The sequence below is a fragment of the Arctopsyche grandis genome, chromosome 8, assembly GCF_051622035.1.
Source record: "Arctopsyche grandis isolate Sample6627 chromosome 8, ASM5162203v2, whole genome shotgun sequence".
Taxonomy (NCBI): domain Eukaryota; kingdom Metazoa; phylum Arthropoda; class Insecta; order Trichoptera; family Hydropsychidae; genus Arctopsyche; species Arctopsyche grandis.
In genome coordinates, this window is record NC_135362.1 from 11,674,092 (window position 1) to 11,694,625 (window position 20,534).

The following is a 20,534-nucleotide window of genomic DNA, read 5'->3' on the forward strand; positions in this document are numbered from 1 at the left end:
ATTCGGGACGACACCACAATGATAGCTGACACCTTGTTTTCTTCGCTATGACGTTCATCTTCCGTTTAAAATTTTAACCATATTTTCTCCAAACGATACTTTCTTATTTCACTCGACATTATATTACATTACATTATATTACTCGCAAAAGAGTAGAAATCCGAAATTGAAAGCCTTGGCTATCAGGACCCCTAATTTAGACCTACCGAATACGAATATTATATTGAAATTTGTCTATTAGGAAAATTCAAACATTATATTCAATTTCTTATCTATATTTATCGTCATTCCTTAGCATTTCTGTTAAGACAATTTGTATGTTTATATTTACAACTGCAAAGGCCGATTCCTTCTACCAAAGGGGCTTACATATTACATACATATGTAAGTAGACAGGACAGTTACGCCACGTAAATAGGTTGTGCACGTATATATTATGTATAATTAATGTGACCATTTATTTTTGTCCTCAAAACGGGTCATCTACCAATTTTTGCAACAAAAATTCGTTTATTTTATCGAGGTAAGCCAGTTATCAATAGAATTTTTATTATTAATCCACAAAAGAATTTTTCAATCGAATCAATAGAATTTTTCTAAGAGCAATTTTATTTAATTCTCATATAAAGACAATTTAATATATTATCCCTATCAATTCAATTCAGATTCGTGTAAATACGAGTAAATACTAGTACGAGATTTTAGCTCACAATTTTACCGATTTAAAATTCAGAACACTTCCAATAAACCCTTTTAAACAAAAACAAAAAATAGTGTGGCCAGAGCACTATCCCAATAAACATGTTCCAATAGAAAAAACTCAATATAAAATAGTATTAACAGTGGGAAAAAATCCCAAGTAAAAATACGTACTTTTGAGTTTTGATTTGAACTGGACGACTACTTAGAGAGATTTGAAAGCTGAAAAGTACTACAAATGAAAGGTAAACAACCCGACTATAGATTCCAATGCTCATTTTGAATAGAAAATTGATAGATTTTGAGACATCGACCGAACAACACCAACATAGAAAAATCGGGCGATTTAAAAAACACACATATCTCTGAATCTCGAGCTAATAAACATTTTTTATTACCAGATTCATTGTTTACTGGGCATAGATCTACAAGAAAAGTCATATCTCGTAGCTGAACCAAAAAAAAGTCGTCTAAAAAAGTATAATAATTCAATAAATATACTTTCTTTTTGAAAACGGAACATTTCGACGTCCTGAAGCTGTGCTTGGGGACAACGGGACAGGCTCTCTAAAAACGGGACGGTCCCGTTCAAAACAGGACGTATGGTCACTTTATGTATAATAGATGTAATATAACTTTTTATATTAAAAATAATCCGTTGAAATGGTGATCATTTGGAAATATAGCCAAGTTCAAATATTATACTTATAACAGTTTAAATATAGGTCGAAAGATACAAAATTATTTTTATTCCATTTCAAATAAAACAGTAGTGAAAATTTGGACGTTAGTGAATTTCTGTACCTTTTTCTTACCTGTTATATTTGCTTCGATACCTACCGTGGATAATAATTTAATCTCCCAAAACGATGCCTGCAGCTATGTATTTTACCAAAATTGTGTTCTTGGAAAGTCACAAATACCTTGTGGCGAATTCGAATGGCTCGGATAATCCCAAAAGGTATAATTTTATATACATACGTATATGTATAACATAATAGCTCATAGGGCAGAGCAAATATAAAACTTGCCCATTTCTCTGACTATGTTTATGTCCGTTGTAGTTTTATAAAAACCACTAGCGGATCCAGAAAATGGTCAAGAGGGGGGGCATTCAAATTGAAAATATAATACATAAAAATATTTTGTTAAAAGCCCTGGGCTATAAATCTGAAGGACTAATTTTTTGTATAGATACATTTTTGAAAGTTATATTGAGGATTTGGAAAAAATAAAACACATATACATATCTAATATATATGTAATTTCGAAAGAGACTTTGTAAGGTTGTAAGGTTTAGTCGGGAGCTTTTAAATCAAATCAAAGTTTCTATGACGATGGTTGAATATTATTTTTTTTATTCAAATAAATTTAATAAAATACAAATAAATGTTTACTATTAGATTAACCATGTTTAAGCGGTTTAAAATACAAATTATATTACATTTATATACCGAGTGAAGCCGGATAAAACCACTAGTATATGTATAAAGTTAAATTCATTTAATAGGGGGGGGGGGGGGCATGTCACCCATGGCACCTCCTTTGTATCCGCCAATGATAAAAGCGATAAAATGGTTCTTCTCCCATTATCTATTCACAATTTCAAAAAATATTGTAATAATAGAGCGATTTAGATAAAATTGATCATATGTAGGTTGGTATTTGGGAATAAATAGTATGACTTTTGTATATGTTTTAATGTTTTTTATTAAATACTTTACGTACACATATTCCTGTTTTTGAGCCTGCGAGGCAGCCTCTTTCATCCATGAACACTCACTTACACCAGCCAGTTTTCAGGTATGAACAACTATAAAATTGGGTGAAATCTTGGGATAAGCATCACTTTCGTTTTGATCGTCGATCTTCTCTAACGCTTCAAAGGTTGGTCTCGTAGCTCCACTCTCATATACCATAATTTGTTACTAGTAATTAAATTACTATTATTACAATAAAATCTCATATTTACATTACATCATAATTGTTTCTCAAATTTTATAAATTATAAAAGTTGCATTTTAAGCCTTAGTAAAGATGTACTTTATAATTCATTATTTTTCATTACAATATTTTCACTATTACTTTTTATGGGATAATTTTTTAAATCGTTTTTATTTTGCCAATTTGTATTGTTTTGGGGTAACCTAATAATTTACAAAATATGAAAAGGAAAAATAAAATTATAATTGCTCATTTATTAACTATTACCTACATATATATTAAATTTTACAAATATGTTTGTATTCTGTTATACAGATGAATTTTCTTTGGTTGGTCGGTTTTGTGTGCTTGTCTGTTAGTGCAGTCAATACTCAGAGCGACATATTTCATATGGGAAAACAAGATCAGAGGCGTAAATTTTGTGGATCATTCCTCGCCAACACCCTATCTCTAGTCTGTCGTGGACGGTATAATGAATGGCTGAACAATTCTAAAAAGGATGTGGCATGTAAGTATTCAATCTTTATTTAAATTTGAATTTGATGTACTCGTAAGCATTATTATTTAAATGAAAAAAGGCTTGTACTATCATAATAAACATGTTCATATCGTCGATGCATTAATGTCAACTTAGCAGGTAATGGACTGAACAAGATTTAGCTTTTTACTCACAGTACAAAACCAACAGTGACTCGACTATATAATCCAATAAGCCACAAAGCTTTTATTCAAAATCTGCAACGTCAGATAACAAGATTTATGTTTTTAGTAAAATTATTCAATATATTATGCTAAAATCATCAAATTGTCACTGTCTATCGTACAATTTTGTATTGATTATATTATGAGTTTTATTTATTTAAATAATGTTGACACGAATTAAATTAATTACAGTGCAAATGTCCAAAAGTCATACTCCAAAAATAAAAATTTATATTATACTTGATAGTTTACTTTATATCTAACAATCGAGCTATTTTACGAAGATTACTTTTCTATAGGATGCTGCGTATACATGTACTATGTACTTCATATAGCTTTACAGTAGGAAATCTTTGTATCTCGATTCCTATTGGTCAATAAACTTTATGTTAAACCTTATAAAATTTTAGCTGACTAACAAATAGCTGCTAAGTTAAATGAAATGGGGCATGGTACTTGAAAAATGCATCTAATGTCAAAACCATGCATACTTAAAACAACATGTGAGCGAGTCGTAAAGGACTTGCTCACATGCTGAGTTTAATGTATGCGAACTTGTACTTTTTTAAAGCATTTTTATACGCGGTTTTAATATAATTTTACTAAAACTACCGTTCTATGGAAACTATTCTGTGAACGGTTTATAAAACGCATACCATATTTTCGATAAATCTATCTTGAGTGTTTTTATTTTGAAGATTATGTATGGACAAGCTTTTCGATCATTTTTATACTGTGATTTATACTGTGCCTCAAAATTTTATTCTAAGTCAAGCAAAATAAAGAGACGCCATTTTGATTATTATTAAATGGTTTCTTCAGACATTTATGATTATGTTTTATTTTTTAATAGTTGGTGAGATGTCTGGCGATGATTACGCATATGAGCAATCCCAGGAAGAGCCAAGCTGGCCCTTCTTGTCTCAACAGAATGCTGCATCATTTTTGGGCACTGGCTCTGGTGGTTCTTCGGGAGGGCGCATTGCTTATGGTCATTATCGTTACAGACGAGGAATCTACGACGAATGTTGCAAGAAAACCTGTTCATTAAAGGAATTGCAAAACTATTGTGGAGTTTGAACTGCCGGCGCCATTGACTAACACGTATTGAAATCCAAACCAAAAATCATCTGAGAATGTTCGACTTTTCGCATTAAGATTAATCATTGTATGCTTTTGTTATTATAATATACTATATATAAATTCTTTAATATACTATATATAAATTCTATAATATACTATATATAAATTCATATTTGTACATTGAAAATGATATTTTTGTATATATTTTAAATATTTGTCCATAAAATTAAAAGTACTTATAATATATTATAAAATGTATGTAAATGTATATGTGGCTGTTTCCTTTTTTTTTGTTTAATACATTTTGTAATGATAAGTGCTGAAGAATTCTTATATTATATTATAATGTTAAAATGTGATCTTTGTTTTATGTTGTGTTTTAAATTATTTATTACATTAAATTAATCCAAATATAATCTGTGTTTGAATACTTATCCACTTTTGTACATTTGCCTTATGAGTTACTATAAAATTAAAAAAATATATCGTTGATAGCATCATCATCATCTACAGTCATTCGCCATCCACTGCTGGATTAAGGTCTCTCCAACACGCTTCCACAAATTAATATAAAAATAATGAATCGGATAAGCTTTGATTATTCCGCTATTATAGTACCACAATACCGCTTATTTATATATACATATACATACATTTGTTGAATTTTTGTACTTGAATTCAATTATTTAGAATATATCTAAAAAAAACAACACATTAAAATTTATTTAACCATCTTATGTATATTGAATGGTTGGTATTTTATGGAAAGTAATTTAAGTGCTTTTTTTTTATCAAAATTCTCAATTCTAATCGTTATTATGTAAGAATTTATCTACATAATATATTCAGAAAAGAATCCTTTCGGGTCCTACTAAATTCGCTTAGATCAGATCATGGGAAATTAATTATAAAATATTTTTTTCTCAGAAACCTTTCGATTTATTAAACTGAAGTCTCATATCTAGAAGTTTAAGTTTAATACCAAGCTATGTACAAAATTTGGTAAGCATCCGTCAACTGAAAGTGACAGTTTACTCCTTTTTTATTTTATTTTTTTTATTTTATTAAGTTATTTGCAATCGACCCGTCGGTCATAAGCAGATTTTATAACAATTTAATTTATCAGAAGATTTGGCAATTCATTAATTGCCAACTTTTTATCCATTACTCGAGCACTCTGCGGCGCTTTCGTCTAGTGTCTTTTGCACTAGACTTTATAAGAGCTTTTGCCAGCTCATTTGAGTGGGTTTCGAGTCTACGCTTGTAGTTTTTTGTATAACTTTATATTTCCGTTTTAATTGATGGTATAGATACATGTTGATGAATTTCAGTGTTTCTCGCAAACCATGGGGCATTTGTTATTATTCTAAGGGCTTTATTTTGGAATCGTTGTAAGATTTCCACGTTAGAGTTACTACTCGTTCCCCATAGTTGGATACCATATGTCCAGACTGGCTTTAGGATTGACTTATATATGTACTAAAATTTTATTCTCTAATGTTAGACTGGATTTTCTTCCTATCAACCAGTTCATTTTGTGTAGCCGCTGGGTGAGTTCCTGTCTTTTATTTTTGATGTGATCTTTCCATGTCAGTCTCCTGTCAATGGTGAAACCCAGGTATTTTGCTGCGGTACTTTCAGTCAGTTCATCGTTTTTCAGTCTGACTACTGGGCAGTTCCCTCGTCGAAGTGTAAATGTCACATGAACAGATTTGCCAGTGCTAGCCTTCACTCGCCATTTTTTCATCCACTCTTGGAAGCCATTTAATTGATCCTGTAGCACTTCCGATGCGAGCGTGGGGTCGCTACTACTTGTTAGGAATGCTGTGTCATCGGCGTACGTTGCTACTGTGACATTTTTGTTTGGTGTTGGGATGTCTGCTGTGTAGATCGTGTATAATATTGGTCCCAAAATGGATCCCTGTGGTACTCCCGCTCTGATTTTGTATAGCTTTGAAAACGCCTCGCCTTGTCTCACTTGGAATATTCTGTCCTCGATATACGATTTAATAATTGTGTATAGAGTGTGTGGGAGCTCCTTTTTGACCTTATATAGCAACCCCTTGTGCCAGACTCTGTCAAATGCCTGTTGTATGTCTAAGAAGGCTGCAGAGCAGTATTCTCTATCTTCCAGAGTTTGTCTGATTTTTTGGACCACTCTATGGACCTGTTCGATTGTGGAGTGGTTTGCTCTGAACCCAAAGTGGTGTTCTGGAACTATTCCTTCCTCCGTTACTACAGGTAGGATTCTAGTCAGTAGTATCTTCTCAAATAGTTTTGAGTTCAAGGTCAGTAAGCTAATCGGTCTATAAGAGGATACTTCGTTTGGGGGTTTGCCGGGCTTAGGTATCATCATGATTTGAGACACTTTCCAGAGCGCTGGGAAATATGATGTTCTTAAAATACTGTTGAACAGCATAGTTAAGAATACGATTCCCTTCCTCAGTAGTTCTTTTAAAATTACCGCAGTGATTAGATCAAATCCAGGAGCTTTTTTAGGATTTAGCATTTTTATGTGTTTTATAATCTCTTTAGGTGTTATGCTCTTTATGGGTTTACACATCTGAAAATCTGTTTTTAAAAATTTATCTATCTCTTCCTCGGATTCATCTTCTGCTTCATTGGGTTTAAATACATCCTGAAGAAATTCTGTATAAATTTCGGCTTTTTCATCGTCATTTCTTCCCCATCCGCCATTTGGGTTGCGTATTGGTGGAACTGACTGCTGTGGTCGCTTGAAGTTCCCAGTAGCTTTCCAAAGCGAGTATTCATTCGCTTTGGATGTCAGGTTGCTTAAATATTGGTTGAAGGATTCATTTTTAATTTCGTTTAGCATTATTTTGAGTTCTCTTGATGATTTTTGAAATGATTTGCGATCTGCTTGTAATCGGCTTGAGATCCATATTCTTCTTAATCTTCGTTTTTCTTGTATTTTTATTTTTATTGCTTTGGGGTAGTTAAGATTCTGTTTTGTGTTCTCGTTTTGACAGGGCGTAGATTTCCAGGCTGCTATTTGTATTAAGTTAGTTATATATCTAGTTGCATCTTCTATTTCATTTCCTGTTTTAAGTGGTATTTTCAAGTTAATATTTTCCTCCAAGTATGTTTTGAATGCTTCCCAGTCTGTTTGTTTATTGCACAGTGTTTGTCTTTTTTCTTTTTGAATTGGTGTTGTGCTCAATCTTATTATGATAGGACAGTGATCAGACGAACCGTCCATGCAATTTTCCACATTCATATACAGCGAAGACATCCCCTTGACTATAAAAAAGTCAATCAGGTCAGGGTTTTTGTTTACATCGGCTGGCCAGAATATAGGTTCTCCTGTCGACAGTGTATGCATAGAATTCATATCAATGCTATTTTTCAGTTGTCTGCCTCTTGGTAGTGTAATTCTGGAGCCCCAATTAGTGTTTTTTGCGTTCCAGTCTCCTCCAATGATAAATCTATGTCCTAGAGTTTTAAAGAAGTCATTGTACATTTCTGTAGTTATTTTGTGTCTAGGTGGGCAGTAAATTGCTGTGATATTTAATGGTCCTCTCCAGTCCAGCACATTTATTGATGTTGCTTGGATATGTTCAGTTTTATATTCAGATAGTTCGTAATGTTTTATTGTATTTTTTATTATTATTGCGGTACCTGCATGTGCAGTTCCATCAGGATGATTAGTTTTGTATACTGAATATCCATGTAATTTGAATGTCTTTTGTACGGTGAGATGAGTTTCTGAGATCAATGCTATGTCTATAAATTGTGTTTTGATAAGGATTTCCAATTCTTCTCGGTTATTGTTTATACCATTGATATTCCATGCTGCGATTCCAAGTGATTTAATGCCTTTGATATTTTTCGAGTATTTTTGTTTTAACTCCTAATAATAGGGATGTTATTTTTTGAGTGATTCGTGCTTTTATTGACATAGTTCATTCACTAGCATTGTGATCAGTCCCATTAGGGTACCCATTTGGTGTATGAGAGTGTCCATTTTTTCTGCCTGTTTTCGGATCAGTTCGTGGAGCAGATCTCCGGGTATATGGTGTGGTTCCATTTCGTTGGCTCCATTCTTCACAACATCGGCGTACTGTCTTTGCTTTTTTCCATCTTGCTTAGTTTGGTTATGCTCTATATCTTGCGCTTGCTAGCTGGCTTGTACGGGGATTATTTCGTTGTAATGATTTGTTATTTTGTCTTGAAGTGGTTGATTTCTTGTTTTTCCTTTTCTTTTCATGATTTCTAAGTAAACGTTGCAGCCTTTGTAGTTTGCTGGGTGTTCATTGTGACATAATGCACATTTGGCTGGTGTGTTTTTGTCTGTTTTAGGACATTCGGATGTTTTGTGTCCTTCGGCGCATTTCACGCATCTAAACGGGCGCATGCAATTATTTTTTGTATGTCCGTACTGCTGGCATCTGTAGCATTGGACAATTGTTGTCTTTTTTTTGGGTTCTTCGATTACAATTTTTTGATGGAAAATATTTGTAATTTGCTTAGCTATTTTATTATTTTCACCAGGTTCCAAGTTTACAAAGAATGTAGATGTGGGTATTTTATTAGGGCCGTATTTACAGTTAATAATTTCCTCCTTGATTTTGTTGCCGGTTGCCTCTATTTCATTTTTGATAATTTCCAGTGGAGTTGAGGGATGAAGATTTTTTATCACTATTCTTGTACACCTTTCTTCTTTTTTCGTAAATGTGTGTCCAATTAGTGCATTTGATCTTACCAAATCTATTACCTTTTTGTATGTGCTTGCATTCTTACATGTTATAATGATTTGGTTTTTTGTGGTGGACTTTATAGAAAAGTCCTCCTTATTTGTTGCTGTTTCGAATAGCTCTATCATCTTGGAAATATCTTTAATCCCATATAAAAATATTGGTGGGGGTTTGTTTACTTTTTTCTGTGTTGGGAAATCTTGATCATTGCAGTCTTGATTAAGCGACGAGTATCTATTTTTAAGTTTGATTCGTGACTCTGGAGACGGTGATTCCAGATTCCGCTTTTTGCTTCTCTGGGTGGGAACTTGCTGCCATTCAGGAGCCCTTTTTTCCTCCTCTGTCCTCTCTGTGAACACGAAGTCACTTGTTGGATTGTCTCCTGTGGAATTACATCTCCCGCGATGTAGGAATTGTTCGTCGAGCTTCCTCTGAATTAGTTTGGTGGAACTTGAAGTAGCAGGTCGTGTGGTCGTTAGTGTAGGAGTTGTAGAGGTATTTATGGTTGTTTCGGGCATTGTGTACATATACTTGGTTGATTTATTTTATTTAAATATTTAAATATTGAGTATTGCAATTTTGCCTCCGACGTGCGGCATGCCGCACGGCGGTAGTGTCTTATCACGTGCACCAGCATTTTTTGTTTATTGTTTTTATTATAAAATATAGTAAATTAGAATATAGCAATAATAAGAATGGAAGGGGTGGGTTAAATGGTTAAATGGTAAAGAACTATCGAGCACCGACTACGCGACCGATTTCGATGGGTAGCGCGACGCGACTCTTCTGCGCGCGCACATTAATACGAGAGGAAAAGCCTGTTCCTCTTGTGCCTGTTGTATCCTGCTCGCGCAAATTAAGTGAGTATGTACCGTTTACCATGCACCCTTTTTATTATTATAGGGGGGTTGAAGGTGTTGGACCTTTTCCCAGCCTATGGAAATTCAGTTGAATTTTGAAGAGGATCTTTATTACTCGATTAATACAGGTGTATTTGTATGTACAGCGAAGTAGGTAAAGGATTCACTGGAACGAGCTAGGTCGAGTTCCTGAAGCTCACTGGCATCTGGGGACGATGCACTGGTTTATAAAGGTGTTGCTTGAGCAACGCGTAGCTGGGCTGGTGAGATCACGTTCTGGAAGATTCCGACGGGGTCGAGGTCTTCCTTTGTGTTCGATGCTCGATGCGTAGTTGTGCAGCTCCTTGGGATTTCCCGTGTACTCGTGATTGCGTATCTGGAGCGAGTCGAATCGCCTTTATGGGTAAGCTGGACGAAGTATTTCGGCCACGGCTAACTTTCGTGTACGAGAAGAGGACACGATGATGTCATTTGTACAGATTAAGTTCGATGAGGGAAATAGGTGATATCACAAGTCGTGCTATATCTCTACATTATCTTTCGACTTTCGATCTTTGCGTTTTCGGGCGTTTCAAATTTGGGTCCGTGAGGTAGACCCCGGGTGTAGATATCGGTATTGTGGACGTAGGCACTGCGTCTTTCTCACACGTCCACGCTACATACATATTATGTACGGTAAACGGACTACTAGTCATATGTGAACCAGTCACAGGACAACTGGTCGCTTTAGATAGGTCACACGTGATCACCCGTCACACTAAAACTGGTCACGAGAAAGCTGGTCACACCCTAAAATCGGTCACGAGAAAACTGGTTGACCGATTTTAGTGTGACGGGTGATCACGTATGACCGATCTAGAGCGGCCGGTTATCCTGTGACCGGTTCACATTTGACTAGTAATCACCGAACCATTATTTATTTATTTATTTATTTTAAACAGACCATTGTGGCATAACAGGAATTCCTAAAGCGCCACAATGGTCAAAAAATATAACACAAAAAAGAAAAAAAACAAAATAACAATTAAACATAAACATAAATACATCCATACATACATAAAAAATAGCATTTAATAATAACAGATGAAGTAAAAATATCAAATAAAATATAGCATAAGGAATGCCTTGCACCTACAGCCAGTTTCAATAAATATGTAAGAAACAACTACAAATACAAAACATCCCTGTAAGGCCCAAATGGAAGAGAGTTATTCAAAATTTCACTCATAAATCACAATCAATCATGAAAACAATGATGAGCGCAGACTACCAGATAAATGGGTTAGAGTAATTTCCGACAATTTACGCTCACTAAGGTGGAAAATATCACATTCAGTCTCGGCAGCAACGATTTCATTAAGAAGTCGGATAGCTCTTGGAATAGGAGCTATTCGAAAAAGGACTGTGCGGGCAGGAGGTACAGCCAGCAAATGATGATGTCTACCACGCACATAGTGATTAGGGACATAAAGCCCCAACTGCTCCAGCAACAACGGGCATGACGTATTACCACGTAAGAGCAGGAGAACGAAACGAATTAATGAGAAGTTTCTCCGAAGTTCAAGGGAATTATACCCAAGCATGCCCAAAAGGAATTATGTACATATGTATGTTAAAAATTAATAAAATATTATTTTGTTATTTTTTAATTTTGTTATTTGTTTTTATATTTAAATTCATGTATATAGTGATTTTGTTTGCATTGAATAGACGAGCGAATCATTTGTCAGAGAGAGGAGTAGTGTTGATTTAGCGCAGTGCTGAGCGCGGCGCGGCGCACGTGCTACTTGTCTATGGGCCACGTTGACGGCCGTTTGACGTTTGCTTGTTGTGGCGGCCGCCCCCCTCGACCAGCCGCCCCCGGCAGCGGCCTGCGCCACCCGCCCACACCTTGCCATCGCGTTCTCCGACTACGTTCGCGTCAGCATCTCGGCACGAGCGTTGTCTGTCAAGACTCGCGACCCGCCAGCGTCCAGCTCCCGTTCCCGTTCCCGTTCCCGCTCCCGCTCCCGTTCCCGCTCCCGCTCCAGCTCCAGCATCAGCTCAGATGGTCGCAGGCCGGCCGGTGGGCGCGCGCCCTCCCCTCCCCGCGAATGTCTCTCACCGCTCGCACTCGCACTCGCACTCGCACTCGCACTCGCACTCGTCTCTCTCCACTCGTGGTTCTCCCTTCGCCGCAAAATGAATGGCCTGGTAGCAGCGGCTGCCGAAGCCGAGGTTATACCCCACACATTTATACATCTATTCGCACTCTCATTACACACTCCATCGTTCAAAGCCTTTAATTCACTCCCCAAACACTGTCATGTAAATAAATACAAAGCGATGCATTATATGTATCTATATGTGTGTGTGTGTGTGTGTGTGTGCGTCATATGTTTGTTGTATTTGTATATAATGCCGTAATTTGGGAATTTCTGATGTTTTCAAAGTCTATTTGCATATTGATGATTTCAATTGCTCGTATTTCTCTCAACGAAGCTACCTCCATATACATACATATATATATATATAGCTATCTACATTGTGAATACATTTTGTCGCGTTTGAAAACAAACTCGTCGAATTAAATTATGGTAAACAAGACTGCATATAATTTAGTTGCATTTGAACGCTTTCTCCGAGTGGATTTTGTCCTTTTGGAGAAATTACCACATATTTGAAATATGTGCAACGAAGTAATCGATTAATATTTCATAAACTATAAGAATATCGATGTAATTTTGCCTGATAGAACCAACCCACGCCTCTAATACATTTTGCCACTTCATTTTTTATACAAGTTGTAAATTCATCTTTTTATAATGTAATGTAACACTTTTCAAATAGTATTTAGCTAGCGTGAGTAATATAATCACCAGTATTTTTTTGATGACTATACAATATGCGACTATACAAAGGAATGAAATTCAATATAGCAGTGGATATTTTAGCCATTATCAAATTTAATGCTTACATTGTACAAAGTTGTTCTTGAAATTGCTTGTATGATTTTATAAACGTTAATATATTTGAAGTGTGATTGTGAAATATATTCATAGATGCATTGTTTATATGTTTGCATATGTGTAACAAATTGATGAAATTATTATTTTTTTATTTCAGGCTATTTTGAAACGAGCTAGATGGAATACGCAATCTCTCGATTTCAATAATGATATGGATAGTAATGATGGGTCTTTGGATCACAGTGTCGGAACTTGGGATACAGATCAACAGTATTTCGGAAACATTGGACGAAAGAGGCCCATCGAACAATATTCATCTCACAATTTTTCGCCCGGAAAGCGAGAGCAATCATCTCAAAGTTCTAGTCCCGTAAAAAAGAAAGCTAAATTCAACATACACGAAAAATTGCGTGAATTGTACGAGGAATTCAGTTCGGATGATGCACTGCAGGCAAATTATGTTAGATTCAATTTTAACGACATAGATTGTGAATTTTAAATATATTATTAGTGTATTAACATATGTTTTCTGGCCTTTCAGCAAGGACTAAAAATTAATTCGTATTTATTAGAAAAATTGTTATCCAGAATCAATTTGAATGTTTTAATCATCAATTTGTATCCGGGGAACAAAGGATATTCTATATCCTTGAAACTTAATGGCGATACACAAATGCTCTCTCCTCCGACTGATGGCACAAGTGTAAGTGTTTAACCAGTGCATTTTAATTGCGAAAGTCGTAATATATAATGTGAATATTTTTTCAGAGTAACGGTCGCTCGGAAGAAACGTTATTAGAAACAGCAACATGGCCGTATGAAGAGGAAGACTTACTTAGTTATATTGACAATGAAGAATTACCTATAGTTTTATTGGATCTTTTAGAAGCTGAATATTCTTCGTTATTTTATTCAGGCTGTATTATTGCTCAAATAAGGGACTACAGACAGGCATACCCAAGTTTTGTATGTGATACGCACCACGTTTTGCTCAAGCCTACTACTCAGGTATCTTGATATTTTAACAATGAATGTACTACTTTTTAATAATGAATACCGACCTAACCCGTATGAATAATATTTTTACCACTATAAACTTCATGAACTGAACTACCCTTCATACAATCTGGATCTTAGTCTATATGATGGTCGTCTCATCTTTAAATTAAGATAAATTTTGAATGTAAAATGCATGGAAACCATTGACATTGACATTTACCAAACTATCGCTGACTGTTTTAAAAAACCGTTGGTGAAAATCTTCAACGAAGGCTAATCAAACTTGTTTCACGATCTTAATGTATGGATGTCAATATTACTATTTCCAAAAGATATACATATTTACATTGTGGTGACAAGGATTTTGAGTTATAAATTGTTTTACTAACGATACAAAAATAATGATACGAATATGCTTTAAAAAAATTGTGCAGTTGTCAAAATACTACTAGCATGTTTTGAACCCTTTTTGCAAAACTCAAATTATTGTATTTTAGTTAAATATTAGGGTAAAATAATTAATGCTGAGATATTTTTTTTTTTATTGTAGAGTATTATAAGCGATGTGAATGCAATTGCTCGTGCTGGGTCATGGGGTCGAGAAGAAAGACTTTTATTAGAATCTGCCGTCGTACTTGCGACTGCACCACCGTTGTGTTTAGAGCCTCGACCCGCTATTGGTCTTTTGGCAGCTCGACTTCATCATCAGAGGCATTTATTAGCCACACCTGATATAAGACGCCAAGCGAAAAGATATTCACAGGTGAAAATATGATTCGTTTTTACTTTATTTCATTTGTATCATTGTGATTCATATGAATAATAAGCAATTTTTTTTGTATTTATAAATTTATAGGTAGCTATAAATCGGAAACGAAGATTAGATCAATTTACCCAGTATCGTGGACTCGGCTTATTAGATTTGATCAATAAACAAAAAGGAAAGTCTACGTCGATGCGAAATGCATCATCGAGTACTCCAGTCCCACGAGCCTCTTCAAAGTATCCCAAGAAACCTAGCGAGGTGTGGAGCTGGCTTATATATTTGCATCTAGCAGTGTGAATAGTGAATGTTTTAACGCTTGATATTGTCAATTATAGGTTTTGCGTGCAGTGCTTGCGCCGCGTGTGGAAAGTCCCCCGTTGACTGCGCCGCCTGATGTTGGCAATATAGTGGCTAGATTGGCAAGGGCCTACGATCGACCACGTCCTATGTCCGACTGTGCGCCGCAGCTTATCGAAGAGTATGTGTTGGAGACAGAGCGAGCTCCAGCTCCCTCAGCTGCTGTCAATTCTAACGCTGCACCGGGAGTTTTTCATATCAAACTTAGTATATTGCAACGACCGTCGAATCAAGAATATCTCGGTGAATTGTATGTGGACAGGGATCACGTTGAAGGGGAACGCAATGGATCTGCTTGTAGATTCCCTTTAGGTATTTATATTATACTAGCTAATTTATAGTGTGATATAACAGTATAAGAGAATCATTTCTGTATGATGTTGAATATTTACTTACATATGTCGAAATTTTCGTTTGTAGGTACTCGTGCACATGCAAATAGGTACATACAGCAATTCACTGAAATATTTACGGAAGAGGGCAGAAAGTCCGTTCGTATCAAACATCTTGTGCCCGGTCAATTACCAAGAGTTTCTTATACCGCCGGCATGAGGGAAATGGTAGTTGTATATTATTATGATTCTATTTCAATATGTATATTATATATGGTTTTTTTTGTGACAGTATATAATAATTTTAGGGTCAAGCGCAGTTGGCTATGCAAGCGCGAGCTCAATCTTTAGCTGCCGCAGCAGCTGCTACTCCAGCACCGTTAACAAAGTAATTAGATTGTTTAATGTTTATACAAATACAAGCGAAGTATAATTTAACACGTTCAATTGCGTTTTAGCAATGGTGCTACGACTACAATTCAAGCGGGTGCTAGCGGTGGAATTGTATCGCAACATGGACTTGTCGGTGCAATAAAAGTACCTCCGCCTTCACCCGCTGTGCCGTCTCCTACTGGAATCGTAGCAGCTCCAACGCCTTCACCGGAAGTCGTCTTAGTCACTGGACCTCCCACTGCTACAAGGAGAACTATATCTGCTAATCTACCATTGCTTGTATGTTACAATTTTAATTAGAACATGGATTTTAACAATTTTAATCCCACGGGGCCGGACACATTTTAACACTATAGAATCTTTTATTCACTATCGGCGAAAATTGTTAAATTATATATGTATGATATTTTTTGATATATGGATATGCATACATATATATGATTTTTTTTATTTTTTCCTTTCATTTTCCCTTTTGTTTTTTTTTTATAAATCTACTAAGAACTATTTCTACTAACATGACATAAGTTTCCACAGTAAAAAGTTCGTAATAAAAGATTTATAATTATTCAAACTCAAAAATTATTATTTTGATAAATAAATTTTTGTATTTATTAATTTTTCTTTTCATTTATTATTTCTACAACCTATTTATAATACTACTTATTACACTATATATCATGGAGCTGACATTACAAAAGAATTAATACCAGCCGATATAAAAAATACAATAAATACTACCATTTTTGTAAGAAATGCCTTGGGAGTATTTCGCATGTAATTCGCAAAATAGTTTGGGATTAAAGGGTGAAACATTGCTACTCTGATTTGGAATGTTTTCTGTCAATTTTAGCAAGCACAGTTGCAAGCAGGACCGCAGACAGTTCAGCAACTTCAAGCGAATCAAGCTCCAGTAGGTAGTCCGGTGCAGTCCGTACCTAGTCAGCTGGAGCAAGCGGTCGCAGGACTTAAACAACAAACGCAAACACTAAACACCATACAGCATTTGCAATTACATCAATCGGGGCTCAAACACCAAAGTGGCGATCAGCTGCAGACTGTTCATATCACCTCACCGCAGGCGACGAGTCAACTGCAACAACTTCAAAACGCTCAGCAGACGGCCAATCAGCTATTAGCCCAGCAACTTACCAACCCACCGCAGCCCATCAACCCTCATAAGCTACAATCGGCGATCATTCACATTCAGCATCCACTTTCAAGTCAATTGCTACAGCAAAAGGTTGGAACGAGTCAACCGCAAATTCAGACGCAGGGTCAACACGTGACGTTGCAAACTCAGTCTGGAATCGCGTTGCAAGGTCAACCTAGTATATCGATACAAGGGCAGCAAGGAATCAGTGTTCCGGGTCAACAGAGTATATCTCTGCAAGGGCAGCAAGGAATCACACTCCAAGGTCAAACGGTCACTTTACAAAATCAAGCGTCCATGAATTTAGTGTCGCAACAGAACAATAGTGTGTCTAATTCGGTGGGTCAAATCCAAAAAGTTGCACCACTAAAACAAAGGACTACCAATCCCGCCATCAGTGCATTAGTTACTAGTCTTATGAATTCGGCTCAACAGTTCCAGCAGCAAGTTGGTTTGTATACCGTTGAAATGCTTAAGAATATATTATAAGAGTGTTGTATTGTATGTTTTTAACATTAAGTTATTCATTTCAGCTGCAAGTGCCGCTGCTAAGTCAAACCCGAATTCTAACAACGTTCAGAATGCTACTGCGAGTAATGCTACTATTTTAAATCTGCTGAATAGTGCACCGGCAGCAATGACTAAAACTTCAGCGGGAGGAACGACGATTGCAGAAGGTGTTGCAAATAAAAAGTCTGCTCCACAATCTGCTCTGCTAGAACGCTTGATGGCTCCTCCGGCACCGTCGACTCAAACGCAACCTACGGCTCAGTCTTTGGGAATTATGTCACAGTTACAAAATTTGCAGGTATTTAATGTACATATAGGTATTCTTTTAACGTTCTTTATAATATTTTTTTCGGTCACATATATACACAATGTTGTTTTTAGGTTCAAATTCCTGGATTGCCACAACCAATATCTCTATCGCTGAACGTGTCTACGGCTGGCGGAGGATCTACCGGTCTGTTGGTATCTGTTCCTGTGTCACAGCCAACACCACCGTCGACACAGAGTCTTCTATCTCTCCCTATTGGTAAGTAAAAATTCGGATGTGACCAACCCATGACTTTATCTATGTATTTGAGGAATATAAAAAAGTCACAAAACAAAATTTTATTTTGAACTGTACAGACATATTCACACATACCGGCAGCATTATGAAATACTAATAGCTATGACAGCATTTTCGATACAAATTGAGCGCAAATGTATGGAAACTTGCACAAGACAAAAGTTCTACTTTCGGTTGTCGGATTTTATTAAAAAAAATTTCGATAGGACTAACGGTGTGCAAAAAATTCTCAAAATACACAGACACATTTTTTCTAGATCATAAAAACATTATCAGTGATCGATTCCGAGTTCGAATCAGTCAAAATCTTGAGTACGAATTTTCGCATGATCACACAACTTCATCTATTGTTACTACGTACATAGATAAAGTAAAAAGGACATATGTATATGTATTTAATTTATTTTATTTTAATTTTTATAACATTTTCGTACAGCTCATCTTATGACCAGTGGGGTGAAAGCTGGCACCCCTTTGCAGTTGGTCGCTCAACGTCCTAGGGTTGCGCCAAGGCAGTTATCCACTAAATTACCCAATTCTACAGTTCCAGGTAGGCTCTTGTGAAAAAATTTTCAAAAGACATCTTATTAAAAAAAGTTTTTATATATGATTATTTTTTTATTTAGCTGGTCCAGTGCAATATATTGGCCAGCAAGCAGCGGCGAGTCTTGGTCATCAGCAGCGTAGACGTTCGAATCCTAATGAACCTAATAAGTAATGTAGGTAAAGCTTTAGCAATTTATAATGTGAAAATTGATGTTTGATAGTTTTACGACGACTGATTTGTGGTATGGTTTTAATTTCAGAAAATCAATGGTGCACACGTCACAACGATGAAAGTAGATTAAATATATTTTTACCTGATTGTGTTAATATAATATATGTATGAATCAATGATAATAAAGGTGTATTTATTTAAATGAAATATCGCCATGCGATGACTGTATTGAATATAATGTTATATAAAATGTGTGACATTGTGCTTGATATATTAAATATTTTATTTATTTGTTCGTATGTGTACATATGTATGTATGTATTAATAATAGTACGAGATTAGTTGTTTAATCAGTTCCCATTGTTGCCCTTTTTACGTGTATGCGATTTTACACCTCTGCAATATTTAAAAATGTTTAATACTAATTTTATTTTCGTTTCTTTATCAATCAATTATGAATTAAAAAATGTATTGTAGTGAAAACGTACAGAACACGTGTTTATTTATATGATGTAATCGGCCGGACTTTTTTATATAAATGTATTTCTTTTAAATCGACTATATTGAAATTTTAAAATAAATTAAAACTGTTTTTTAAAACAATGAAAATGAATATGCTAGTATGTACATATGTGGAATTTGTTTTATATTCGATTGATGTAAAATAGTAATAATTTTAGTTGGAAAAATACTGCCACCGAATATTTAGTATAGTTGCACACTAATCCAACGTAAATTTTTCAAAATTAATATAATGTATGTGAAGAATTGTATACCTTTTTGATTTTTTTTGTAAATAATCGGTTTGTTATTGTAAGCAAAAAGTTTTTATATAAACATGATTTACTATGAATAAACAAAATCATACGTACGTAGATATGTACATATCTTAAAATCAAAAGTTTTGGTTTTTAGGTGTATTCATATTTATATTATGACAAAAATTATTTTAAAGATGTAATTTTTTTATATTTTTATTTCAATATTTCAGTGGTACATATTTCACTTTGCATTATATATATATGTAAGTGAAATTCATAAATTTGTATATTAAATTTTCGACGTAAATGCCATGACAACGCAACATTGGGATTTAATTGTGTCAAACTAAAGCCTCTTACTATTGTTAGTTATCAAATTGAACTATTGGCCTATCTAACCGTAGTAATGATTTCCTTCAATTTGTATTGGTGGACAATAAATAATTTTCTTTATGCATCCAAAAATAGTACAAAATATGTTTATTTAGTTCAATTAATAAGTTAAAGTAAACATAAGGAATGTATAACACAAGTACATTCATTATTCATAAAATTTTTGTACTATTTAACTGTATAGAATAAATACGCATCTTTGAATTATTAGATGTTACATGTTTAAAGAATGTTTTATTGTTTATGTGTGGTATTTTAACGCGACTTTCGAGTCATTAAAGAACTATCTCAGTGAAAAGAAAAAGTACATAATTTAATAAATATAATAAAGGAAGCCAATTCCGATTTACTCTCTGCCAGATGCATATTATAGAACGAGGGAGAATAAATTCAGATCTCTTTTTTATGTGATATTTCATTTACAATTATATCAAATGTTTTTAATCGTTATTTTATTAAAATAAAACACGGTGAACTTCAGCATTTTCGTATTATTACCAGCTCAAAATTTAATTTAAGTTAATCATTTTACAGTTTCAATCATTTGGATTTGAAATTGTATCTGAAGTGAACTTTATAAACTAATATAACGTCTATGGGGACTTGTTAAACAATTTATAATTTTTCTAATACAAATCA

General features: G+C 34.8%; 2 protein-coding genes across 2 annotated transcripts; both read left to right on the top strand.

The window, feature by feature from the left end:
* The first annotated feature begins 2,470 nt into the window (after window positions 1-2,470).
* Window positions 2,471-4,425, top strand: LOC143915835 (LIRP-like). The gene is made up of 4 exons (XM_077436654.1): window positions 2,471-2,502; window positions 2,726-2,738; window positions 2,959-3,151; window positions 4,199-4,425. Exons 1-4 carry the CDS (start codon window positions 2,471-2,473, stop codon window positions 4,423-4,425), a joined length of 465 nt encoding a protein of 154 aa, XP_077292780.1.
* A 7,334-nt stretch (window positions 4,426-11,759) lies between these two features.
* On the top strand, window positions 11,760-20,374 carry Spt20 (transcription factor Spt20 homolog). Its single transcript, XM_077437285.1, has 16 exons — window positions 11,760-12,220; window positions 13,109-13,411; window positions 13,493-13,654; window positions 13,720-13,959; window positions 14,501-14,713; window positions 14,807-14,974; window positions 15,052-15,385; window positions 15,494-15,633; window positions 15,714-15,793; window positions 15,864-16,077; window positions 16,649-17,399; window positions 17,482-17,756; window positions 17,840-17,984; window positions 18,460-18,573; window positions 18,650-18,742; window positions 18,830-20,374. The coding sequence occupies exons 1-15, from the start codon at window positions 12,185-12,187 to the stop codon at window positions 18,739-18,741; spliced, it is 3,267 nt and encodes a 1,088-aa protein (XP_077293411.1). The 5' UTR covers window positions 11,760-12,184; the 3' UTR covers window position 18,742; window positions 18,830-20,374.
* The last annotated feature ends 160 nt before the right edge of the window (window positions 20,375-20,534 follow it).